The sequence below is a fragment of the Pristiophorus japonicus genome, chromosome 2 (assembly GCF_044704955.1).
Source record: "Pristiophorus japonicus isolate sPriJap1 chromosome 2, sPriJap1.hap1, whole genome shotgun sequence".
NCBI lineage: Eukaryota > Metazoa > Chordata > Chondrichthyes > Pristiophoridae > Pristiophorus > Pristiophorus japonicus.
Genome location: NC_091978.1, coordinates 368,298,490 through 368,317,450, shown reverse-complemented (window position 1 = coordinate 368,317,450; position 18,961 = coordinate 368,298,490). Strand labels below are relative to the sequence as shown.

Below are 18,961 nucleotides of genomic sequence, written 5' to 3'. Positions count from 1 at the left end.
GGGCTAGGGGCTGCGTGCTTCGGGCCCCTCCCACACAGTTCGGCGCCTGGAGCTACTGCACTTGCGTGCCGACTGTAGCGCGCATGTGCAGAGGTCCCGGCACTGTTTTCAGCGCTGGGACCTGGCTCCGCCCCCCCCACAGCTCGTGCCGGTTGCGCCGAGGGCCAGAGGACCTGTAAGTAGGTGGAGAATACCGAGGATTTTTTTAGGCGCCGTTTTAGGCGCGAAAAACGGGCGCCCAGCTCGGAGGGGCGCCCGTTTTTTTTCTTGTGGAAACTTGGGCCCATATTGTGGTCTTCTGCCGCCCCTGTTAGCGCCCTGGAGGGCCGGCAATGGTGGCGGTATGCACTTCCGGGGTGGGTGGCCAGTTTCCAGCGCCCCGCTGGGACATTCGGGGTTGGTTTCGGCGTGGCGCAGAGGATTACCGCCCGGACATGGCGGGCCGGTCTGCAACGCCTCTGGTTGCGACACTGGCTCGATTTTTGGCTCCCGCCCGATTCGTAGAGACCCGCAGCGCCCCCTGCTGGGACCGCCTGTGAAAGCGGGCGGTCCGAGCTGTAGCGGCCTCAGTGAGGTCAGTAACGTCCACCTCCAGTAAATGTGATTGTTTTTCTTTATCTTTTTACGATTAATGTTGTGGTGGGTGTATGCTGTGTATTGGGAATGTCTCTGGTGGGGTTTTTTTTCCAGGTTTTTTAAAATTCTCCGGGCCTCTCTCTTGGGGTGCTCCGAGGCCGGCTGTTTAGCTCGGGGATTTTCAGTCGCTCAGCCGGCCTAGCGCCCTGAGAGAGGTGTGCAACGCCTCCCTTAGCGCTCTGCCCCACACTCGGGGCCCAGCTGATGGATTTTGTGGCTGAGGACGCAAACCATTTCCCGACGCAAACTTTACCGCCCTGAAATGACCAGAACCGAAAATCTAGCACTTGGACTTTTTATGCGTGTGTGTGTGTGAAGTACATACAGTTCCTTTGTGTGTGTCATTGCAAATTATCGATCATTGAAGCCATTGATTTGACACAGCACTTCACTAAGAATCCTGCAAATTTCTCCACTTAACACGGCCTGCTGTCTTTCTAGTAGCACAGTTTTTGCATCAAAATTTCCACAGACAGCGAAAATAAATAAATATATATATATTTAATGCATTTGAGTGATAATGAGTCATTACTCCTATGGATTATTAATGCTGAAAGTTTCTGCCAAAATAACCAAAATAATCCACACTGACACTTTATCAGTCTCCCACATTCTACCCTCCATGAACTTGAGGTAATTCGAAACTCTTGTCGCCCGTGTCCTAACTCGCATCAGGTCCCGCTCACCCATCGCCCCCTGTGCTCGCTGACTTACATTGGTTTCTGGTTAAGCAACGCCTCGATTTCAAAATTCTCATCCTTATCTTCAAATCCCTCCATGGCCTCGCCCCTCCCTATCTCTAATCTCCTCCAGCCCCATTAACCCCCCCGAGATATCTGCGCTCCTCAAATTCTGTCCTCTTGGGCATCCCTGATTATAATCATTGGTGGCCGTGCCTTCTGCTACCGAGGCCCCAAGCTCTGGAACTTCCTGCCTAAACCTCTCCTCCTCTCTATCTCTCTTTCCTCCTTCAAGATGCTCCTTAAAACTTTCTCTTTGACCAAGCTTTTGGTCATCTACGCTAATTTCTCCTTATGCAGCTCGGTGTCACATTTTTTCTCTCTCATAATACTCCTGTGAAGCACCTTGGAAAGTTTCACTACGTTAAAGGCGCTGTATAAATACAAGTTGTTGTTGTTGTTGTATATCCTATGTAATTCTATGATTTGAGCCATTATGCAAAGGTTATTTTCATTCTGACAATACAGCTTTTACAATACAAAAAAGAAGCAGTTCATCTAACTCTGTGATGACATGTTTTCAGAGGAGTGGATGTTTGTGTAGGATTTATTCACTTTGGCGCTCCCTAAAACTATACACCCCAAAAACAGAAAGATAAAACCAATCATTGTTTTAAATAGTTACACCGAACAGTGCAATTCTCCCATTTAACAATTCAACTCCCTTCTTTTCATAGTTTAATATGTAGACAACGTTCCCGCAAAGAAAGAAAAATAGAAAGAAAGACTTGCATTTATATAGTGCCATTCACGACCACCGGACGTCTCAAAGCGCTTTCCAGCCAGTTAAGTAATTTTGAAGTGTGGTCACTGTTGTAATGTGCGAAACGCAGCAGCCAATTTGCGCACAGCAAGCTCCCACAAACAGCAATGTGATAATGACCAGATAATCTGTTTTTGTTATGTTGATTGAGGGATAAATATTGGCCCCAGGACACCAGGGATAACTCCCCTGCTCTTCTTCGAAATAGTGGCCATGGGATCTTTTACGTCCACCTGAAAGAGCAGATGGGGCCTCGGTTTAATGTCCGACAGAGCAGCACACCCTGAGTACTGTCCCTCCGACAGTGCGGCACTCGCTCAGCACTGCCCCTCCGACAGTCCAGCACTCGCTCAGTACTGCCCCTCCGACAGTGCGGCACTCCCTCAGTACTGCCCCTCCGACAGTGCGGCACTCCCTCAGTACTGCCCCTCCGACAGTGCGGCACTCGCTCAGCACTACCCCTCCGACAGTGCAGCACTCGCTCAGTACTGTCCCTCCGACAGAGCAGCACTCCCTCAGTACTGCCCCTCCGACAGTGCAGCACTCCCTCAGCACTGCACTGGGAGTGTCAGCCTGGCTGTGCTGCCATGTGGCTGTCTCAAGATCCTGCTCACTGCCTTTTCAATGGGAGATTTGAACGGACCGAGCAGACAGTTAAAGGGACCGCGCGACCCAAATAAAATTAGGGGGAACATTGTATGTAGATGACTCAAATCCAGTGTTGGCGTTAGTGACAATAAATGGCTATTATGCTTCTGCTGTATAGTCTGAGACCCAGTGGTGTGATAACTAAAATCTGTGTGCCTTTGTAATCAACATTTGAATATTTAAACTGTCTTAATGAAAAGAAATGCAATAAGTTGATCGCTTAACATGCTGTTTGCTTGATTAGTTTCCTCGCCCACTTGCAAGTAATAAGAGATGTAACAGTGGTTCCCCCTTTAACTTGCAATACTTTAAAAAAAAATTTGGGATGTGGGCGTCGCTGGCAAGGCCGACATTTATTGCCCATCCCTAATTGCCCCTTGAGAAGGTGGTGGTGAGCCGCCTTCTTGAACCGCTGCAGTCCGTGTGGTGAAGGTGCTCCCACAGTGCTGTTAGGGAGGGAGTTCCAGGATTGTGACCCAGCGACGATGAAGGAACGGCCGATATATTTCCAAGTCAGGATGGTGTGAGACTGGGAGGGGACCGTGGAAGTGGTGGTGTTCCCATGCGCCTGCTGCCCTTGTCCTTCTAGGTGGTAGAGGTGGCGGGTTTGGGAGGTGCTGCCGAAGAAGCCTTGGCGAGTTGCTGCAGTGCATCTTGTAGATGGTGCACACTGCAGCCACGGTGCGCCGGTGGTGGAGGGAGTGAGTGTTGAAGGTGGTGGATGGGGGGTCGATCAAAGCGGCTGCTTTGTCCTGGATGGTGTCGAGCTTCTTGAGTGTTGTTGGAGCTGCAACTCATCCAGGCAAGTGGGGAGTGTTCCATCACACTCCTGACTTGTGCCTTGTAGATGGTGGAAAGGCTTTGGGGAGTCAGGAGGTGAGACACTCGTCGCAGAATACCCAGCCTCTGACCCGCTCTTGTAGCCACAGAATTTTCCTACCAGGGTCATTTTGTGAAATTAACTTAGTGCAGTGAAAATTGATGATTCAGTGCAACGCAACCCCATTCTCCTCATCCTGCCTCTTTTTCGTTGGTCAGTCCTGTTTGAATCTTGCAGGATCAGATATTTTAGGAAGGGTTTGTTGCTTTTTTTCTGCCACTGTTGTGGCAACTGTGGATAAATCCTCAATGAGAACCTCCTCATCGGCTGGTAGCGACTGCGAGATGCATGTAAATTCATGGGAAGGAGTATTTGAACTTTGCCGTCAGCTGTGGCTCAGTGGGCAGCACTCTCGCCCCTGAGTCAAAAGGCTGAGGGTTCAAGTCCCACTCCAGGGACTTGAGCACAAGAAATCTAGGCTGACACTCCAGTGCAGAGCTGAGGGAGTGCTGCACTGTCGGAGGTGCCGTCTTTCGGATGAGACGTTAAACTGAGGGCTCCGTCTGACCTCTCAGATCATTATCACATTGCTGTTACATTACAACAGTGACTACGCTCCGAAAGTACTCCATTGGCTGTAAAACGCTTTGGGACGTCCGGTGGTCGTGAAAAACACTATATAAATCCAAGTCTTTCTTTCTTTGTTGCCTGTGGGGTGTGTAAGGCCCTCTGGCAGTCTCACCTGGAAGCAAATTAGGTCGGAAGGGTCGCCTCTGTGTGCAGGTAAATTAGCGCACAGAAAATGTGGGCAGGCTCTGCTAGGGGTTTTCTACCCGCTAATTTATGCCCGTGGGCACGCGGGCACGCAACCTTGTCGGTCCGACTTGCCACTAGGTGGCGCAACAGGCTGTGCAAGCTTCTCTGCCCGATTTACCTTGAGGTGTTGCACACAGGCGATCGTTTATGTCCGAGGAAAATCTTCCCGTGTGTGTGTGTGTGTGTGTGTGTCCTAGGTGCCCTCGGCTCCGTGGTACGCAGCTATGTGAAGACAATACCTCGGACTTTCCTCCTGTAGTATACCATCCGGAAAGTTCTTTTTCAAATACGTTTCCAGCGCTGAAGATTGCAAAGTGAACTTAACACATCGGGAAGAAATCAGAGCTAGAATGACACGGGGGGGGGGTGCCAAAAGGGTTACATTTCAGGGCAGATTAGGCTTGTGTTCCCTTGAGTACAGAGATGTAGGGCTAGAATTTTGCCAGACTGTCGTTATTTGACAAATAACGGCATTTTAGTGAAAAAATAAGAAGAAAACTGCCACCATTTTTTAATGGGGTAAGTTTTGCCAAAAAATATACCCGTCCTTAAAAAAAAACGCTGTTGCTGGAGGAATCGTGTTGGAAAACGCCATCCTCTCCAACTTTACCGCAAGGCCGATATTGCACAAAATACAGGGAAACCCCCCTCCCCCCCGCCCACTGTCCCAACCCCAAAAATTTCAAAAATAAAAAAATAAGTGCCAAATGGCCAAACTTATGTTTTTTTAGGTATGGCGTTACTGAAAACGGCGATATTTTGATAACACCTTAAGGTTTGTGGAGTTTTAAACAGTTTATTTTTTGGACAAAAACTTTGTTTTAACGCGCAAAAAAATCGGGTTAAAACGCACATTACGGTGGCAAATTGCAAGCTCTACATTAGGTATTTGAGATGATTAAAAGATTTTGATAGGGTAGAGAGAGAGAAGTTGTTTCCTCTGGTAGTGGGGGGAGTCCAGAACAAGGGGGGGGGGGCGCAAAATTAGAGCCAGGGGGTGATGTCAGAAGTATTCCTTCACACAAAGGCTGGTGGAAATCTGAAATTCTCTCCCCTCAAAAAGCTGTTGAGGCTGGGGTTCAATTGAAAATTTCAAAACTAAGATTGATAGATTTTTGTTAGGCAAGGGTTACAGAACCAAGATGGGTGGTGGAATTCAGGTACAGACCAGCCTTGATCTCATTGAATGGTGGGACGGTCACAAGGGGCTAAATGGCCTCTTCCTGGTCCTATGTTCGTGAGTGATATCCACAAATAAACCTAAATTGATCCCACTGGGCCACAAATTGCGAACAAACCGTGCACTGCAGCATTTAATCCAAGTTAAGTCTGACACAAAGCAGCAATTTTCTGTGTTGTGGATTTCAGGAACACATCAAAGGAGGGCAGAGCATACAGAACAGGGAGGTCCGTTTCAAAGCAGTTGGAGCAGACCATCCAGGACCCGCTTACTACAATGCCTACCCCATGGACACTGTCGATAAACTGAGTAAAGCAGTTAGGGCACCGAGCAAGAAGGTGAGCTCCAAACTCTTCTGTTCAGTTGCTTTGGTTTTGGTTTTGTTTACGGTAGGATTTACAGCCAACAGAAACTACGTTACAGCATCAGAAAACAGAGTCTACTTTACAGCATCAGAAAACAGAGTCTATTTAAAGAGAGTCTCAACGAACTACAGTAAACTGAACTCATGGCCGACACTTAGAGTAGTGCGGCCTCCAGGCGTGATTGATGGCGGAAATTACCCAATCATCTCTAATCAGGCTGGGGCTTGTGATGTCATTGTTCGCAGCCCAAACACAAATGTTTAGAAAAAGGAGTGAAGTAACTATCAGTAACTCTAATTTTCCCACCCGGGTTTCTGCCCAGCTTCAGGTGGAACTGGGGCAGGTGTGCACAAGAGGTTTATCCCACCCCCTCAACTCCCCCCCCCCCCTCCCCCTCGACTCCCCCCCTCCCTCCCGACTTCCCCCTCGCCCCCACCCCCGACTTGCCCCCCCACCGACTCCCCCCCCCCACGCCCGACTCCCCTCCTGACTTCCCCCCACCCACACCGACTCCTCCCCCCACCGACTTCCCTCCCGACTCGCCCCCCCCGCCCCGACTCCCCCCGCCCGACTCTCCCCCCCGACTCCTTCCCCCCCCCGACTCCTTCCCCCCCCGACTCCTTCCCCCCCCGACTCCTTCCCCCCCCCGACTCCTTCCCCCCCCCCGACTCCTTCCCCCCCCCGACTCCTTCCCCCCCCCGACTCCTTCCCCCCCCCCGACTCCTTCCCCCCGCCCGACTCCTTCCCCCCCGACTCCTTCCCCCCCCGACTCCTTCCCCCCCCGACTCCTTCCCCCCCCGACTCCTTCCCCCCGACTCCTTCCCCCCCGACTCCTTCCCCCCCCGACTCCTTCCCCCCCCGACTCCTTCCCCCCCCCGACTCCTTCCCCCCCCCCGACTCCTTCCCCCCCCCCGACTCCTTCCCCCCCCCCCGACTCCTTCCCCCCCCCCGACTCCTTCCCCCCCCCCCGACTCCTTCCCCCCCCCCGACTCCTTCCCCCCCCCCGACTCCTTCCCCCCCCCCGACTCCTTCCCCCCCCCCGACTCCTTCCCCCCCCCGACTCCTTCCCCCCCCCCGACTCCTTCCCCCCCCCCGACTCCTTCCCCCCCCCCGACTCCTTCCCCCCCCCCGACTCCTTCCCCCCCCCCCGACTCCTTCCCCCCCCCCGACTCCTTCCCCCCCCCGACTCCTTCCCCCCCCCCGACTCCTTCCCCCCCCCCGACTCCTTCCCCCCCCCCGACTCCTTCCCCCCCCCGACTCCTTCCCCCCCCCCGACTCCTTCCCCCCCCCCGACTCCTTCCCCCCCCCGACTCCTTCCCCCCCCCGACTCCTTCCCCCCCCGACTCCTTCCCCCCCCCGACTCCTTCCCCCCCCGACTCCTTCCCCCCCCCGACTCCTTCCCCCCCCCCCGACTCCTTCCCCCCCCCCGACTCCTTCCCCCCCCCGACTCCTTCCCCCCCCCCGACTCCTTCCCCCCCCCCGACTCCTTCCCCCCCCCCGACTCCTTCCCCCCCCCGACTCCTTCCCCCCCCCCGACTCCTTCCCCCCCCCCGACTCCTTCCCCCCCCCCGACTCCTTCCCCCCCCCCGACTCCTTCCCCCCCCCCGACTCCTTCCCCCCCCCGACTCCTTCCCCCCCCCGACTCCTTCCCCCCCCCGACTCCTTCCCCCCCCCCGACTCCTTCCCCCCCCCCCGACTCCTTCCCCCCCCCCGACTCCTTCCCCCCCCCCGACTCCTTCCCCCCCCCCGACTCCTTCCCCCCCCCCGACTCCTTCCCCCCCCCCGACTCCTTCCCCCCCCCCGACTCCTTCCCCCCCCCCGACTCCTTCCCCCCCCCGACTCCTTCCCCCCCCCCGACTCCTTCCCCCCCCCGACTCCTTCCCCCCCCCCGACTCCTTCCCCCCCCCCGACTCCTTCCCCCCCCCCGACTCCTTCCCCCCCCCCGACTCCTTCCCCCCCCCCGACTCCTTCCCCCCCCCCGACTCCTTCCCCCCCCCCGACTCCTTCCCCCCCCCGACTCCTTCCCCCCCCCGACTCCTTCCCCCCCCCGACTCCTTCCCCCCCCCGACTCCTTCCCCCCCCCGACTCCTTCCCCCCCCCGACTCCTTCCCCCCCCCCGACTCCTTCCCCCCCCCCGACTCCTTCCCCCCCCCCGACTCCTTCCCCCCCCCCGACTCCTTCCCCCCCCCCGACTCCTTCCCCCCCCCCGACTCCTTCCCCCCCCCGACTCCTTCCCCCCCCCCGACTCCTTCCCCCCCCCCGACTCCTTCCCCCCCCCGACTCCTTCCCCCCCCCGACTCCTTCCCCCCCCCGACTCCTTCCCCCCCCCCGACTCCTTCCCCCCCCCCGACTCCTTCCCCCCCCCCGACTCCTTCCCCCCCCCCGACTCCTTCCCCCCCCCGACTCCTTCCCCCCCCCGACTCCTTCCCCCCCCCCGACTCCTTCCCCCCCCCCGACTCCTTCCCCCCCCCCGACTCCTTCCCCCCCCCCGACTCCTTCCCCCCCCCCCGACTCCTTCCCCCCCCCCCGACTCCTTCCCCCCCCCCCGACTCCTTCCCCCTGCCCAACATCCCCCTCCCTTTCCTTCCCCGCACTTTCTCTCCCCACCTTCCCCCCACCATCCCGCCCATAGCTGCCCCTGCCCCCACAGGAGAGGCGGAGAGGTTTAGGGAGGGAATTCCAAAGCTTAGGACCTGGGCAGCTGAAGGCACGGCCGCCAACGGTGGAACAATTACATTTGTGGATGTGCAAGAGGCCAGAATAGGTGGCGCACAGTGGCCTTGAGGGATTATATGGCTGAAGATTGCAGAGATAGGGAGGTGCGAGGCCATGGAGGGATTTGAAAACATTATTACATTTTGCCCTACCTGACCATTACTGTCTTTAATTACCGCTCCCCCAAGCAGCCGGTCGAGGTGATGGTTCCTCCTGCAGCTGTCACAGTCGACGCCCGGGGGCGAGGGAAGCGGGAGCGAATTTTGCATTCGGGGTGCTAACGGGGCGCTAACCCAACACGGAAGTTCGCGGGCGTCAGTAATTTCGCCACCCGCCCCGGTCGGTAAGCCCTTAGCGCCTGTTATTGACCCCCCCCCCCCACCCCCTGGAGGCGCTTATGGGAGGCGTAAACCAGGCCAATTTCTCCCCCTATGAGATTTTTTAAAAACTGAGGAAAGTATGCCTTCGGCGCAACACGTAATGGTTTCCTTATCTTTCCTTTGCAGGTTGCCGGCAGCACTTCGTTCAATGCCCCGTCAATCCCTTCAGGGGATCAATCCTACGGTTTTGAGGAGGCCAAGGACGGAGCGCTCTGTAGGCACTTACCACCTTCCAGAGACACGTCGCTCGGCCCCGCATATTACAATCCACAATATGTAAGTAACAGCAACAGAACATCTCTCTGTCAGTTGGATCAATATTGTTAGGGAATTGAGCAAATGCAAGCATCTGTCCCACGGAGTGGCTGACAGTGAGATACAGGCTATGCTGTTTACTCAGGCGAGGCATAAGTTCGGGGCCAGGGTCCCAGGGGCAGCACGGGCCCAGCCCACACTGCGATATGTGTGCGCACTAGGTCCGTGCAGCAGAGCAGGTCTCCAGACGTCCTGGTTAACCCTTGCCACTGGACCAAGGCCTAGCTCTGTCAAGCCTGTGTGGTGGCTGGTGTGCAAAGTGCTGCAGTACAGTGGGACCTGGGGGGTACTTGTGCATGAAACACAAAAGATTAGTATGCGGGTACAGCAAGTGATCAAGAAGGCCAATTGAATCTTGGCCTTTATTGCAAAGGGGATGGAGTATAAAAGCAGGGAAGTCTTGCTACAGTTATACAGGGTATTGGTGAGGCCAGACCTGGAATACTGCGTGCAGTTTTGGTTTCCATATTTCCGAAAGGATATACTTTCTTTGGAGGCAGTTCAGAGAAGGTTCACTAGGTTGATTCCAGGGATGAGGGGGTTGACTTATGAGGAAAGGTTAAGTAGGTTGGAATTCAGAAGAATGAGAGGTGATCTTATCGAAACGTATAAGATTATGAGGGGGCTTGACAAGGTGGATGCAGAGAGGATGTTTCCACTGATGGGGGAGACTAGAACTAGGGGGCATAATTTTAGAATAAGGGGCCGCCCAATTAAAACTGAGGTGCGGAGAAATTTCTTCTCTGAGGGTTGTAAACCTGTAGAATTCGCTGCTTCAGAGAGTTGTGGAAGCTGGGACACTGACTAAATTTAAGACAGAGATAGACAGTTTCTTAAACGATAAGGGGATATAAGGAGCAGGCGGGGACATAGAACTGAGTCCATGATCAGATCAGCGATGATCTTATTGAATGGCGGAGCAGGCTTGAGGGGCTGTATGGCCTACTCCTGCTCCTATTTCTTGTGTTCTTATGTTAAAAAAATCCAGGCATCTTCCACCCTTCAGGACCTGGAATATTAGGTCCTTCATTGAAACATCTGTGAACTTATCCTTTTTTGGCGTGGAAACAAGTCATCCTCGTTTCGAGGGACTGCCTATGATGATGATGATGCTGTTTAGGAACACAGGCTTGTTGACTCTCACCGCAGCTGTGCATCTAGTCCAGGACAGAGGTGCTGTACCATCTTACTGCGTGGTTTCGCTCTTCCCCCCCCCCCCCCCCCACGCATCCACACCCCGACAGAATGTCTGACTCTGTTCCTCTCAACCAGGTTCCTCCCCAACTCCCTCCCCTTCGCCCTCATGAGAGGGGCAAGGGGGGGGGGGGGGGGTCTTTTTTTTCTTCACATCCAAAAAGCACTTCTGGCAATGCAGCACTCCTTACCACGCTGCACCCAGGTGACAGCTTGGGTTATGTGTGTGTTCCAAAGGGACTCAAACCCACAAGCTTCTGAGTCGAGAGTCAAGCTGTTGAGCCAAGCTGACACTTTTACATTGGAAATTGATTCCTGGCTCAGGTCCACTCTGCTTGTTTGTGCAATAGAGTCAGGTCATCGAACGTGGGAAGTCAGGTCATCGAACGTGGGAAGTCAGGTCATCGAACGTGGGAAGTCAGCTGGCTTGACTGTGATTGCAGATATGGTGGTGACATCCAGAGTTGCATTGTGCTGTTTGTGGTTATGGGATGGTGGCGAAATTGCTGGAGTAAAGTCTATGGGTATGTTTGTGAAATGTTCAATGTGTTAGGTGCCAAATTCTATACTGAAGGATATATTTAGTGGTTGTGAGTGAGGATCATGGTGGCCACAACTCTGTGGGCGAGACCAGAATTGGGGGCCATAAATATAAGATGTGGGGGCGGGAGGGGGGGGGATGTAGAACTCGCTACCACAGGGAGTGGTTGAGGCAAATCAAGGTCCTCCAGGGACTTGAAGGTTGTGGGTTCAAGCCCCACGCCAGGGACTTGAGCACAAAAATCTAGGCTGACGCTCCCAGTGCAGTGCTGAGGGAGCGCCGCACTGTCGGAGGTGCCGTCTTTCGGATGAGACGTTAAACCGAGGCCCCGTCTGCCCCCAGGCGGATGTAAAAGATCCCATGGCACTATTTCAAAGAAGAGCAGGGGAGCTATCTCCGGTGTCCTGGGGCTAATATTTATCCCTCAATCAACATCACAAAAATAGATTATCTGGTCATTATCACATTGTTGTTTGTGGAAGCTTGCTGTGCGCAAATTGGCTGCCGCGTTTCCCACATTACAACAGCGACCACACAGAAGTACTTAATTGGCTGTAAGGCGCTTTGGGACGTCCGGTGGTCGTAACGGAGCTATAATAATGCAAGTCTTTCTTTCTTTATTGGCGCTGTTTTTTTTTTCTCTTTTTGCTTCTCCCAAGAGATTACATGGCTGTGGGGAGGGGGGTAGTGAGGGCGGGCTGGTGGGGGTGGGACGCGTCTGGTCACGATGCTCCAGCCGTCATGAGCTGTGGGGCAGAATCGATGGACCAGCTGGTCTTTCCCTGCCCCTCAATTTCGTCCGTCCCTCAGTCTTCACACACTTATTTTTTTATCCACACTCTCTCCTGTAAGACGCCTCACGTTTACCCCAGGTGCGGAGAGCTTGGGTGCAGGTCTGTGGAGCCAAGGCTAAAGTGTGTGGTGTGTAACCCGATAACACGGAACGACGGCCTGACCGCTGTTTGGCCTGCAAGAGCACCCTATCCACTGCGGGCTCATGTGGAATCCTGTGGGCAGAATCCCAGACCTCGATGACCAGTCTACTCTCTCAGCTTCCGTTAGTAAGCCAGGCAGGTGGCTCATAGAGTCATAGAACGGTTACAGCACAGAAGGAGGCCATTCGGCCCGTCGAGCCCGTGCCGGCTCTCTGCAAGAGCACTTCAGCCAGTCCCACTCCCCCGCCCTTTCCCCGTAGCCCTGCAATTTTTTTTCTTCAAATACTTATCCAACTCCCTTTTGAAAGATGAGATCGAGTCTGCCTCCACCACCCTTTCAGGCAGTGCATTCCAGAACCCAAGCACTCGCTGCGTAAAAAAGCTTTTTCTTACCTCGACCTTTGGTTCTTTTGCCAATCTGTGTCCTCTGGTTCCTGACCCTTCCGCCAATGGCAAAGCGTGAGCGAGGCCCCAGTGTCTGCCCTCAGCTGAGCACCAATACCTGTGAGAGTGAAGCATTGCCTCAAGTGTCTCACTCTCACTCTCCACACCTCGGATTTCTCACCATCCCTCCTAAAGGCACTGCTCAGCGCCGGCCTTACGGCTCACATCCCACTATAGGCATCTAGGCTCACATAGCAGTGCCTGGTCTCCAGCCGTCTTGGACCCCCTTGCCACTGGGCCAAGACCTTGCTCAGCTAAACCCGTGTGGTTGCCGGTGTGCAACAGCCACCCCACGTTAAAAGAACTCACGCACAGGCATCGTCCACTCTTCAAAATGAATTTCGGGATCTGGAATGTCAATGGGAACAGTTTCTCTCTGTCTACTCTGTTCAGACCCCTTGTGATTTTGAACACCTCGATCAAATCTCCTCTCAATCTTTGCTGCTCCAAGGAGAACAACCCCAGCTTCTCCAGTCTATGCACGTCACTGAAGTCCCTCGTCCTTGGGTCAATCATGAACAGTGCCCCGGAGCACCGTCAACCTGCCTAGCCCCCGAGCTATTGGATTACTGAGCCTGCCACAGTGGGCAAGCTCATTGCAGACTTTTCCTCACTCGGCTGTAGGAGAGGATTGTCACTCGATGATCACTGGAATCTTTATTGACAAGAATTTCAAACAGTGTTGGGTGAGTGGAGTCGTGCTTAGAATATGTTTTCTCAGCACCTTTCACTGGTGGCTGGTGATTCACTGAAGAAAGGTGTGGGAATGTCAGTGAGGGCGTGAAATATTTAATACTCCGTTAACTTTCAGTACAGTGATAGAGCGATAGAAGAAAAACACATCCTCTGAAGCAACATATCTGTGTGGGAGACACAAGCTGTAACTTTGGAAAGGATTGGAGATCTGCAGGTCCAATTGTGGTTCACTGGCAACCGAATATTCTGGGGCCGAAATTTAGCTCCGCAAAATAGCCGCTTACCGCCGGAAAGCAGCGCCCTGCTCCCCCCCGCTCCTTGCCCTGCTCCCCCCCCCCCCCCCCCGGCTCCTCGCCCCGCTCCCCCCTGCTCCTGCTCCGCTCCCGCCCCGCTCCCGCCCTGCTCCCCCTCCCCCCCCCTCTGCTCCCGCCCCGCTCCCGCTCCCGCCCCGCTCCCCACTGCTCCCCCCCGCTCCCGCTCCGCTCCCCCCCACCGCTCCTCGCCCCGCTCCCCCCCCCCCGCTCCCCCTCCCCGCTCCCGCCCTGCTCCCCCCCCACCCCGCTCCCGCCCTGCTTCCCCCCACCCCCCCTGCTCTCCCTCCCCGCTCCCCCCCCCCCCTGCTCTCCCCCTCATGTCGGCCCCCCTCCCCTACGTCCGTCCCGCCCCGCTCACCCCACCCCCCCTGCTCTCCCTCCCCGCTCCTCCCCCCCATGTCGGCCCCCCCGCTCACCCCACCCCCCCCCGCCACACCCCCCGCTCACCCCACATCTGTCGTGATATTGTGGATGCGGTTGTAACGATGCAATCAGCACCACTGCCTCTCCGCACTGGGAGCAAAATTCACATTTTTTAAAAACCCTTCTGCCTGACTCTGTGTCGGAGCACTGTGCCGGGCTGTTCGAGACCGCCAGCGGGGGAGAAAGGAGATTTTGTGGAATCGCAGTTTTTGTTGACTAAATTGGAAAGAAGGAACTCACTCACTCCCTGGCAGCTGCCACATCACCTGCCGGTCGTGGCCTCACAGCTGAATCCGCACGGTCACTCTGGGAGTCCAACACCGCCTGCACATTGACAATGATGGGCTCCATGGAGTGCACAGAGCTGTCGGCTCTGCGGGAGGCGGACTCCTCCATGCTCCTCACCACTTCCGACAGCCTGTCTGGCATCCTTGTCACTGCCCCCAACATCTGGGAATGCATGGCCTCCACCCTTCTTTCATAAGCCCCAACATCGAGGGGCTCGTCTGTGACCTCCCCAGCAGAACTCCGGTGCAGACTCGCTCCCCGGAGAGGTGGCACCTGAGGTTCCCTCTGGCTGTCACCATGCTGCAGCCCACTAGGCCCCGGTGCAACACCCGGTGCAGACACCTCTGCTGTATAAACTACATCGGATCGCGTACTCCCGGTATCTGAGCTGGCGCGTGTGAGTGGAAGCAGTGTCCCCCTCGTCCTCTGCCTCATCCGAGTTCGTGCCAGTGGATGGAGCGGCTCCAGGGTCTCATCTAGGCTCGAGCCCACAATGTCAGGGGTGTAAGGGGTGTCGCAGTTGTGTGGGGCAAACTGGTTGGGCTGGGTGCTCTTTACCATTCCGCCATTGTTCATTGTTCATAGGTTTATATGTGACCTTCAGGGCTGCTGGCCCGAGAGCCGTGCGGCTCTCTGTCGGCCTGCGCGGACACGATGGGCCGAAATGGCCTCCCGCGCTGTACATTTCTATGTTTCTATGTCCTCCAGGGTCTCGGGATCCCCATGGCTTTCAGTACCCTCAGTGCTGTCGTCCAAACCTTGCCTCCCGCTCTCCATGTCACTCTCTCCCCGGCCTCGGCTGCCGCTGCCCTCAAGGCTGTCCTCCTGCATTGCCCTTGCACTCGCACCAGCGCTAGGACCTTCTCGTTGGCTGTCACTCGACCTCTCGTCTGCAAGCATAAATGGCACAAAGGCTGCCGTGAGGGGGAGGTAGGGGATTGACGCCCCACTTACCCGTGCTGCTCACAAGGGGATCGGCATGGCCAGTACCGGAAGCCACAGGGTAGGCAGCATGTCTGCCCACTAGTGCCTGGACCCTCTCCTCCAGAGATGTCAGGATCTGAATCTCAGGCTCGACACCACCAGCTCTCTTTTGCTCCAGGAGATTGTGTGCAACCTTGGCCTGAAACAAAGAAATGTTGTTGAGTAGCAATATCATGAGGCATCGGAATTAGTGCACAAGTGTAACTATGAGATGAAAGGCAGCCTCCATTACGAGAAAACACACACACATATATATATATATATATATATATATATATACAGGCCTCAACAGTGAAATGCTGCTTCAGTGACGATATAGTGAAGGTAGGAAATGAGAGAAGGGTGAAGGAGAGGCTCGCAGATGGAAGGTCAGCAGTTGGTGCAAACAGGTACTCACCTTCATCAGACGGATGATGTCGTTCATCTGTTTTCAGCACTGGGTGGCGGTGCGATCATGAATGGAGGTCCCCGAGACCTGAACAACGATCTCTCTCCAGGGTGAAGACCTCGCCAATTGATCTGCCTGTGTCGGGGTATAGCACTCGCCTCCTTCCCTCCACAGCCTGCATCAGTGTCTCCAGTTCTGTATCGGAAAAACACGTTGTCCCCCTCGCAACAGATGAAGCAGGCCGTAGCCTTCAATCAAAGGCCTTCCCTCCTCGGGGCCGAGCTGCAAACCCAGGCCTTTAAGAAGGCCAGGGAAAAGCTGGCTCATTAAGACCAAATTAACAGAAGGTGACTTTCCCCCGCGGGAAGCTCTCCCCCACCCACACCGCGGGAAAATCTGCTCCCCCCCTGACCCCCACCCACACCGCAGGAAAATCTGCTCCCCCCTGACCCCCACCCACACTGCGGGAAGCCCCGTCCCTGCCCCAAACCTCACCCACACCGCGGGAAACTCCGCCCCCCCCGCCCCCCACCCACACCGTGAAATTCTCCGCCCCCACTCCCCACCCACACTGCAGGAATCCCTATACCCCCCCGCCCCCCACCCACACCGTGGGAAACTCCACCCCTCCCCGTTCCGGGTGGACCTGAATTTCAGCCCCTCTGTGCATTGAAAGATTTAGGGCTGGATTTTCGGTTTTTAGGATTTAGGGGCGTTTTAGGATGCCGATGCGGCGTTCCTGATACCGCCTTGGAAAGGTTTGCGCCTCAGACAGCAAAATTGGTCAGCTGGGCCCTGAGTGTGGGGCGGAGCACTAAAGGAGGCGTTGCACACCCCTCTCAAGGCACTAGGCCGGCTGAGCAAGTGAAAATTACCGAGCTAAAGAGCTGTCCTCGGAGCGCTCTGAGAGAGGCCTGGGGAGGAAAAAATAAGTGTGAAAAAAACACCAAAAACATTCCCACTACATAGTCCACGCCACCACAACATAAATCGCAAAAAACAATAAAAGAAAAAACAACCACACTTACGTGAGGTGGACATTACTCGCCTCACTGCAGCCCGCTTTCACAGGCGTTCCCAGCAGGGGGCGCTACGGGTCGGGCAGGATCGCGGGGTGGGGGGGATGGGGGCGCGGAAATTCCCGCTGTGTGGGGGCGGGGATTCCCGCGGTCGGGCAGAGGCGCCTCTTGCGGGCGGTAATGCTCCGCGCTCCGCCCAAACCGGCCCCAAAAATCCCGGCTGGGCACTGGAAGCTGACTGCCCGCCTGGAACAGCTCACCGCCACCATTGCCGCCTCTCCGGGGTGAAAACAGAGGCAGCAAGGAGCGGAACATCCAGTCCTTAGTTACCTGTCACTAACATATCTAAAACGCTGGTTATGTTACGGGACCAGTAATCCAGAGGCCTGGACTAATGATCCCGAGACCCGAGTCCAAATCCCACCACGGCAGCTGGGGAATTTAAATTCAGTTCATTAAATAAATCTGGAATAAAAAGCTCGGAACGGTGATCATGAAATTACCGGATTGTCGTAAAAACCCTTTTTGTTCACTAATGTCCTTCAGAGAAGGAAATCTGCCGTCCTTACCTAGTCTGACCGATATGTGACTCCAGACCCACAGCAATGTGGTTGATTCTGAACTAGCCTCTGTGGTTCAAGAAGGCAGCTCACCACCATCTTCTCGAGGGCAATAAATGCTGGCCTTGCCAGCGACGTCCACATCCCATGAATGAATTAAAAAAAACATTCTTGTCTTTCCATTCCAGGGACTTGAGTACAAAAATCTAGGCTGACACTCTCAGTGCAGTACTGAGGGAGCGCCGCACTGTCGGTGGGGCAGTACTGAGGGAGCGCCGCACTGTCGGAGGGGCAGTACTGAGGGAGCGCCGCACTGTCGGAGGGGCAGTACTGAGGGAGCGCCGCACTGTCGGTGGGGCAGTACTGAGGGAGCGCCGCACTGTCGGTGGGGCAGTACTGAGGGAGCGCCGCACTGTCGGTGGGGCAGTACTGAGGGAGCGCCGCACTGTCGGTGGGGCAGTACTGAGGGAGCGCCGCACTGTCGGTGGGGCAGTACTGAGGGAGCGCCGCACTGTCGGTGGGGCAGTACTGAGGGAGCGCCGCACTGTCGGTGGGGCAGTACTGAGGGAGCGCCGCACTGTCGGTGGGGCAGTACTGAGGGAGCGCCGCACTGTCGGTGGGGCAGTACTGAGGGAGCGCCGCACTGTCGGAGGGGCAGTACTGAGGGAGCGCCGCACTGTCGGTGGGGCAGTACTGAGGGAGCGCCGCACTGTCGGAGGGGCAGTACTGAGGGAGCGCCGGACTGTCGGAGGGGCAGTACTGAGGGAGCGCCGCACTGTCGGAGGGGCAGTACTGAGGGAGCGCCGCACTGTCGGAGGGGCAGTACTGAGGGAGCGCCGGACTGTCGGAGGGGCAGTACTGAGGGAGTGCTGCACTGGCGGAGGGGCAGTACTGAGGGAGTGCCGCACTATTGGAGGGGCAGTACTGAGGGAGCACCACACTGTCGGAGGGCCACCTTTCATATGAGACGTTAAACCGAGGCCCCGTCTATCCTCTTGAGTGTTTTATACAGGTTCATCATAACTTCCACACTTTTATACTCTATATACTTACATTTATGAAGCCCAGGATCCCGTAAGCCTTACGGCTAAAGGGATCAAGGGGTATGGAGAGAAAGCAGGAAAGGGGTACTGAGGTGAATGATCCACCATGATCTTATTGAATGGTGGTGCAGGCTCGAAGGGCCCAATGGCCTACTCCTGCACCTATTTTCTATGTTTCTATGTTAACCGTTTTCTCAACCTGCCTGGCCAACTTCAACGATTTGTGCACAGGTACCCCCAGGTCATTATACCGAGTGTAATGTAGCCAAGTTTGCTGACGATACAAAGATGGGAGGAAAAACAATGCATGAGGAGGGCACAAAAATCTGCAAAAGGACATAGACAGGCTAAATGAGTGGGCAAAAATTTGGCAGATGGAGTATAATGTGAGTGTAGTGTGAGGTCATGCACTTTGGCAGAAAAAAAATCAAAGAGCAAGTTATTATTTAAATGGATAAAAATTACAAAGTGCTGCAGTACAGCGGGACTTGGGGGTCCCGGTGTATGAAACACAAAAGGTTGGTATGCGGGTACAGCAAGTGATCAGGAAGGCCAATGGAATCCTGGCCTTTATTGCAAAGGGAATGGAGTATAAAAGCAGGGAAGTCTTGCTACAGTTATACAGGGTATTGGTGAGGCCAGACCTGGAATACTGCGTGCAGTTTTGGTTTCCATATTTACGAAAGGATATACTTGCTTTGGAGGCAGTTCAGAGAAGGTTCACTGGATTGATTCCGGGGATGAGGGGGTTGAC

General features: G+C 55.4%; 1 protein-coding gene across 2 annotated transcripts in view; it reads left to right on the top strand.

Moving 5' to 3' along the window:
- The first annotated feature begins 5,794 nt into the window (after positions 1-5,794).
- stpg2 (sperm-tail PG-rich repeat containing 2) overlaps positions 5,795-18,961 on the top strand; it is a 438,535-nt gene continuing 425,368 nt past the window's right edge. For both annotated transcript variants that reach the window (XM_070866156.1, XM_070866147.1), the window contains exons 1-2: positions 5,795-5,941; positions 9,190-9,339. In XM_070866156.1, coding sequence (XP_070722257.1) covers positions 5,891-5,941; positions 9,190-9,339 — 201 coding nt within the window. In that variant the 5' untranslated portion in view covers positions 5,795-5,890. The remainder of the gene's footprint in view (positions 5,942-9,189; positions 9,340-18,961) is intronic.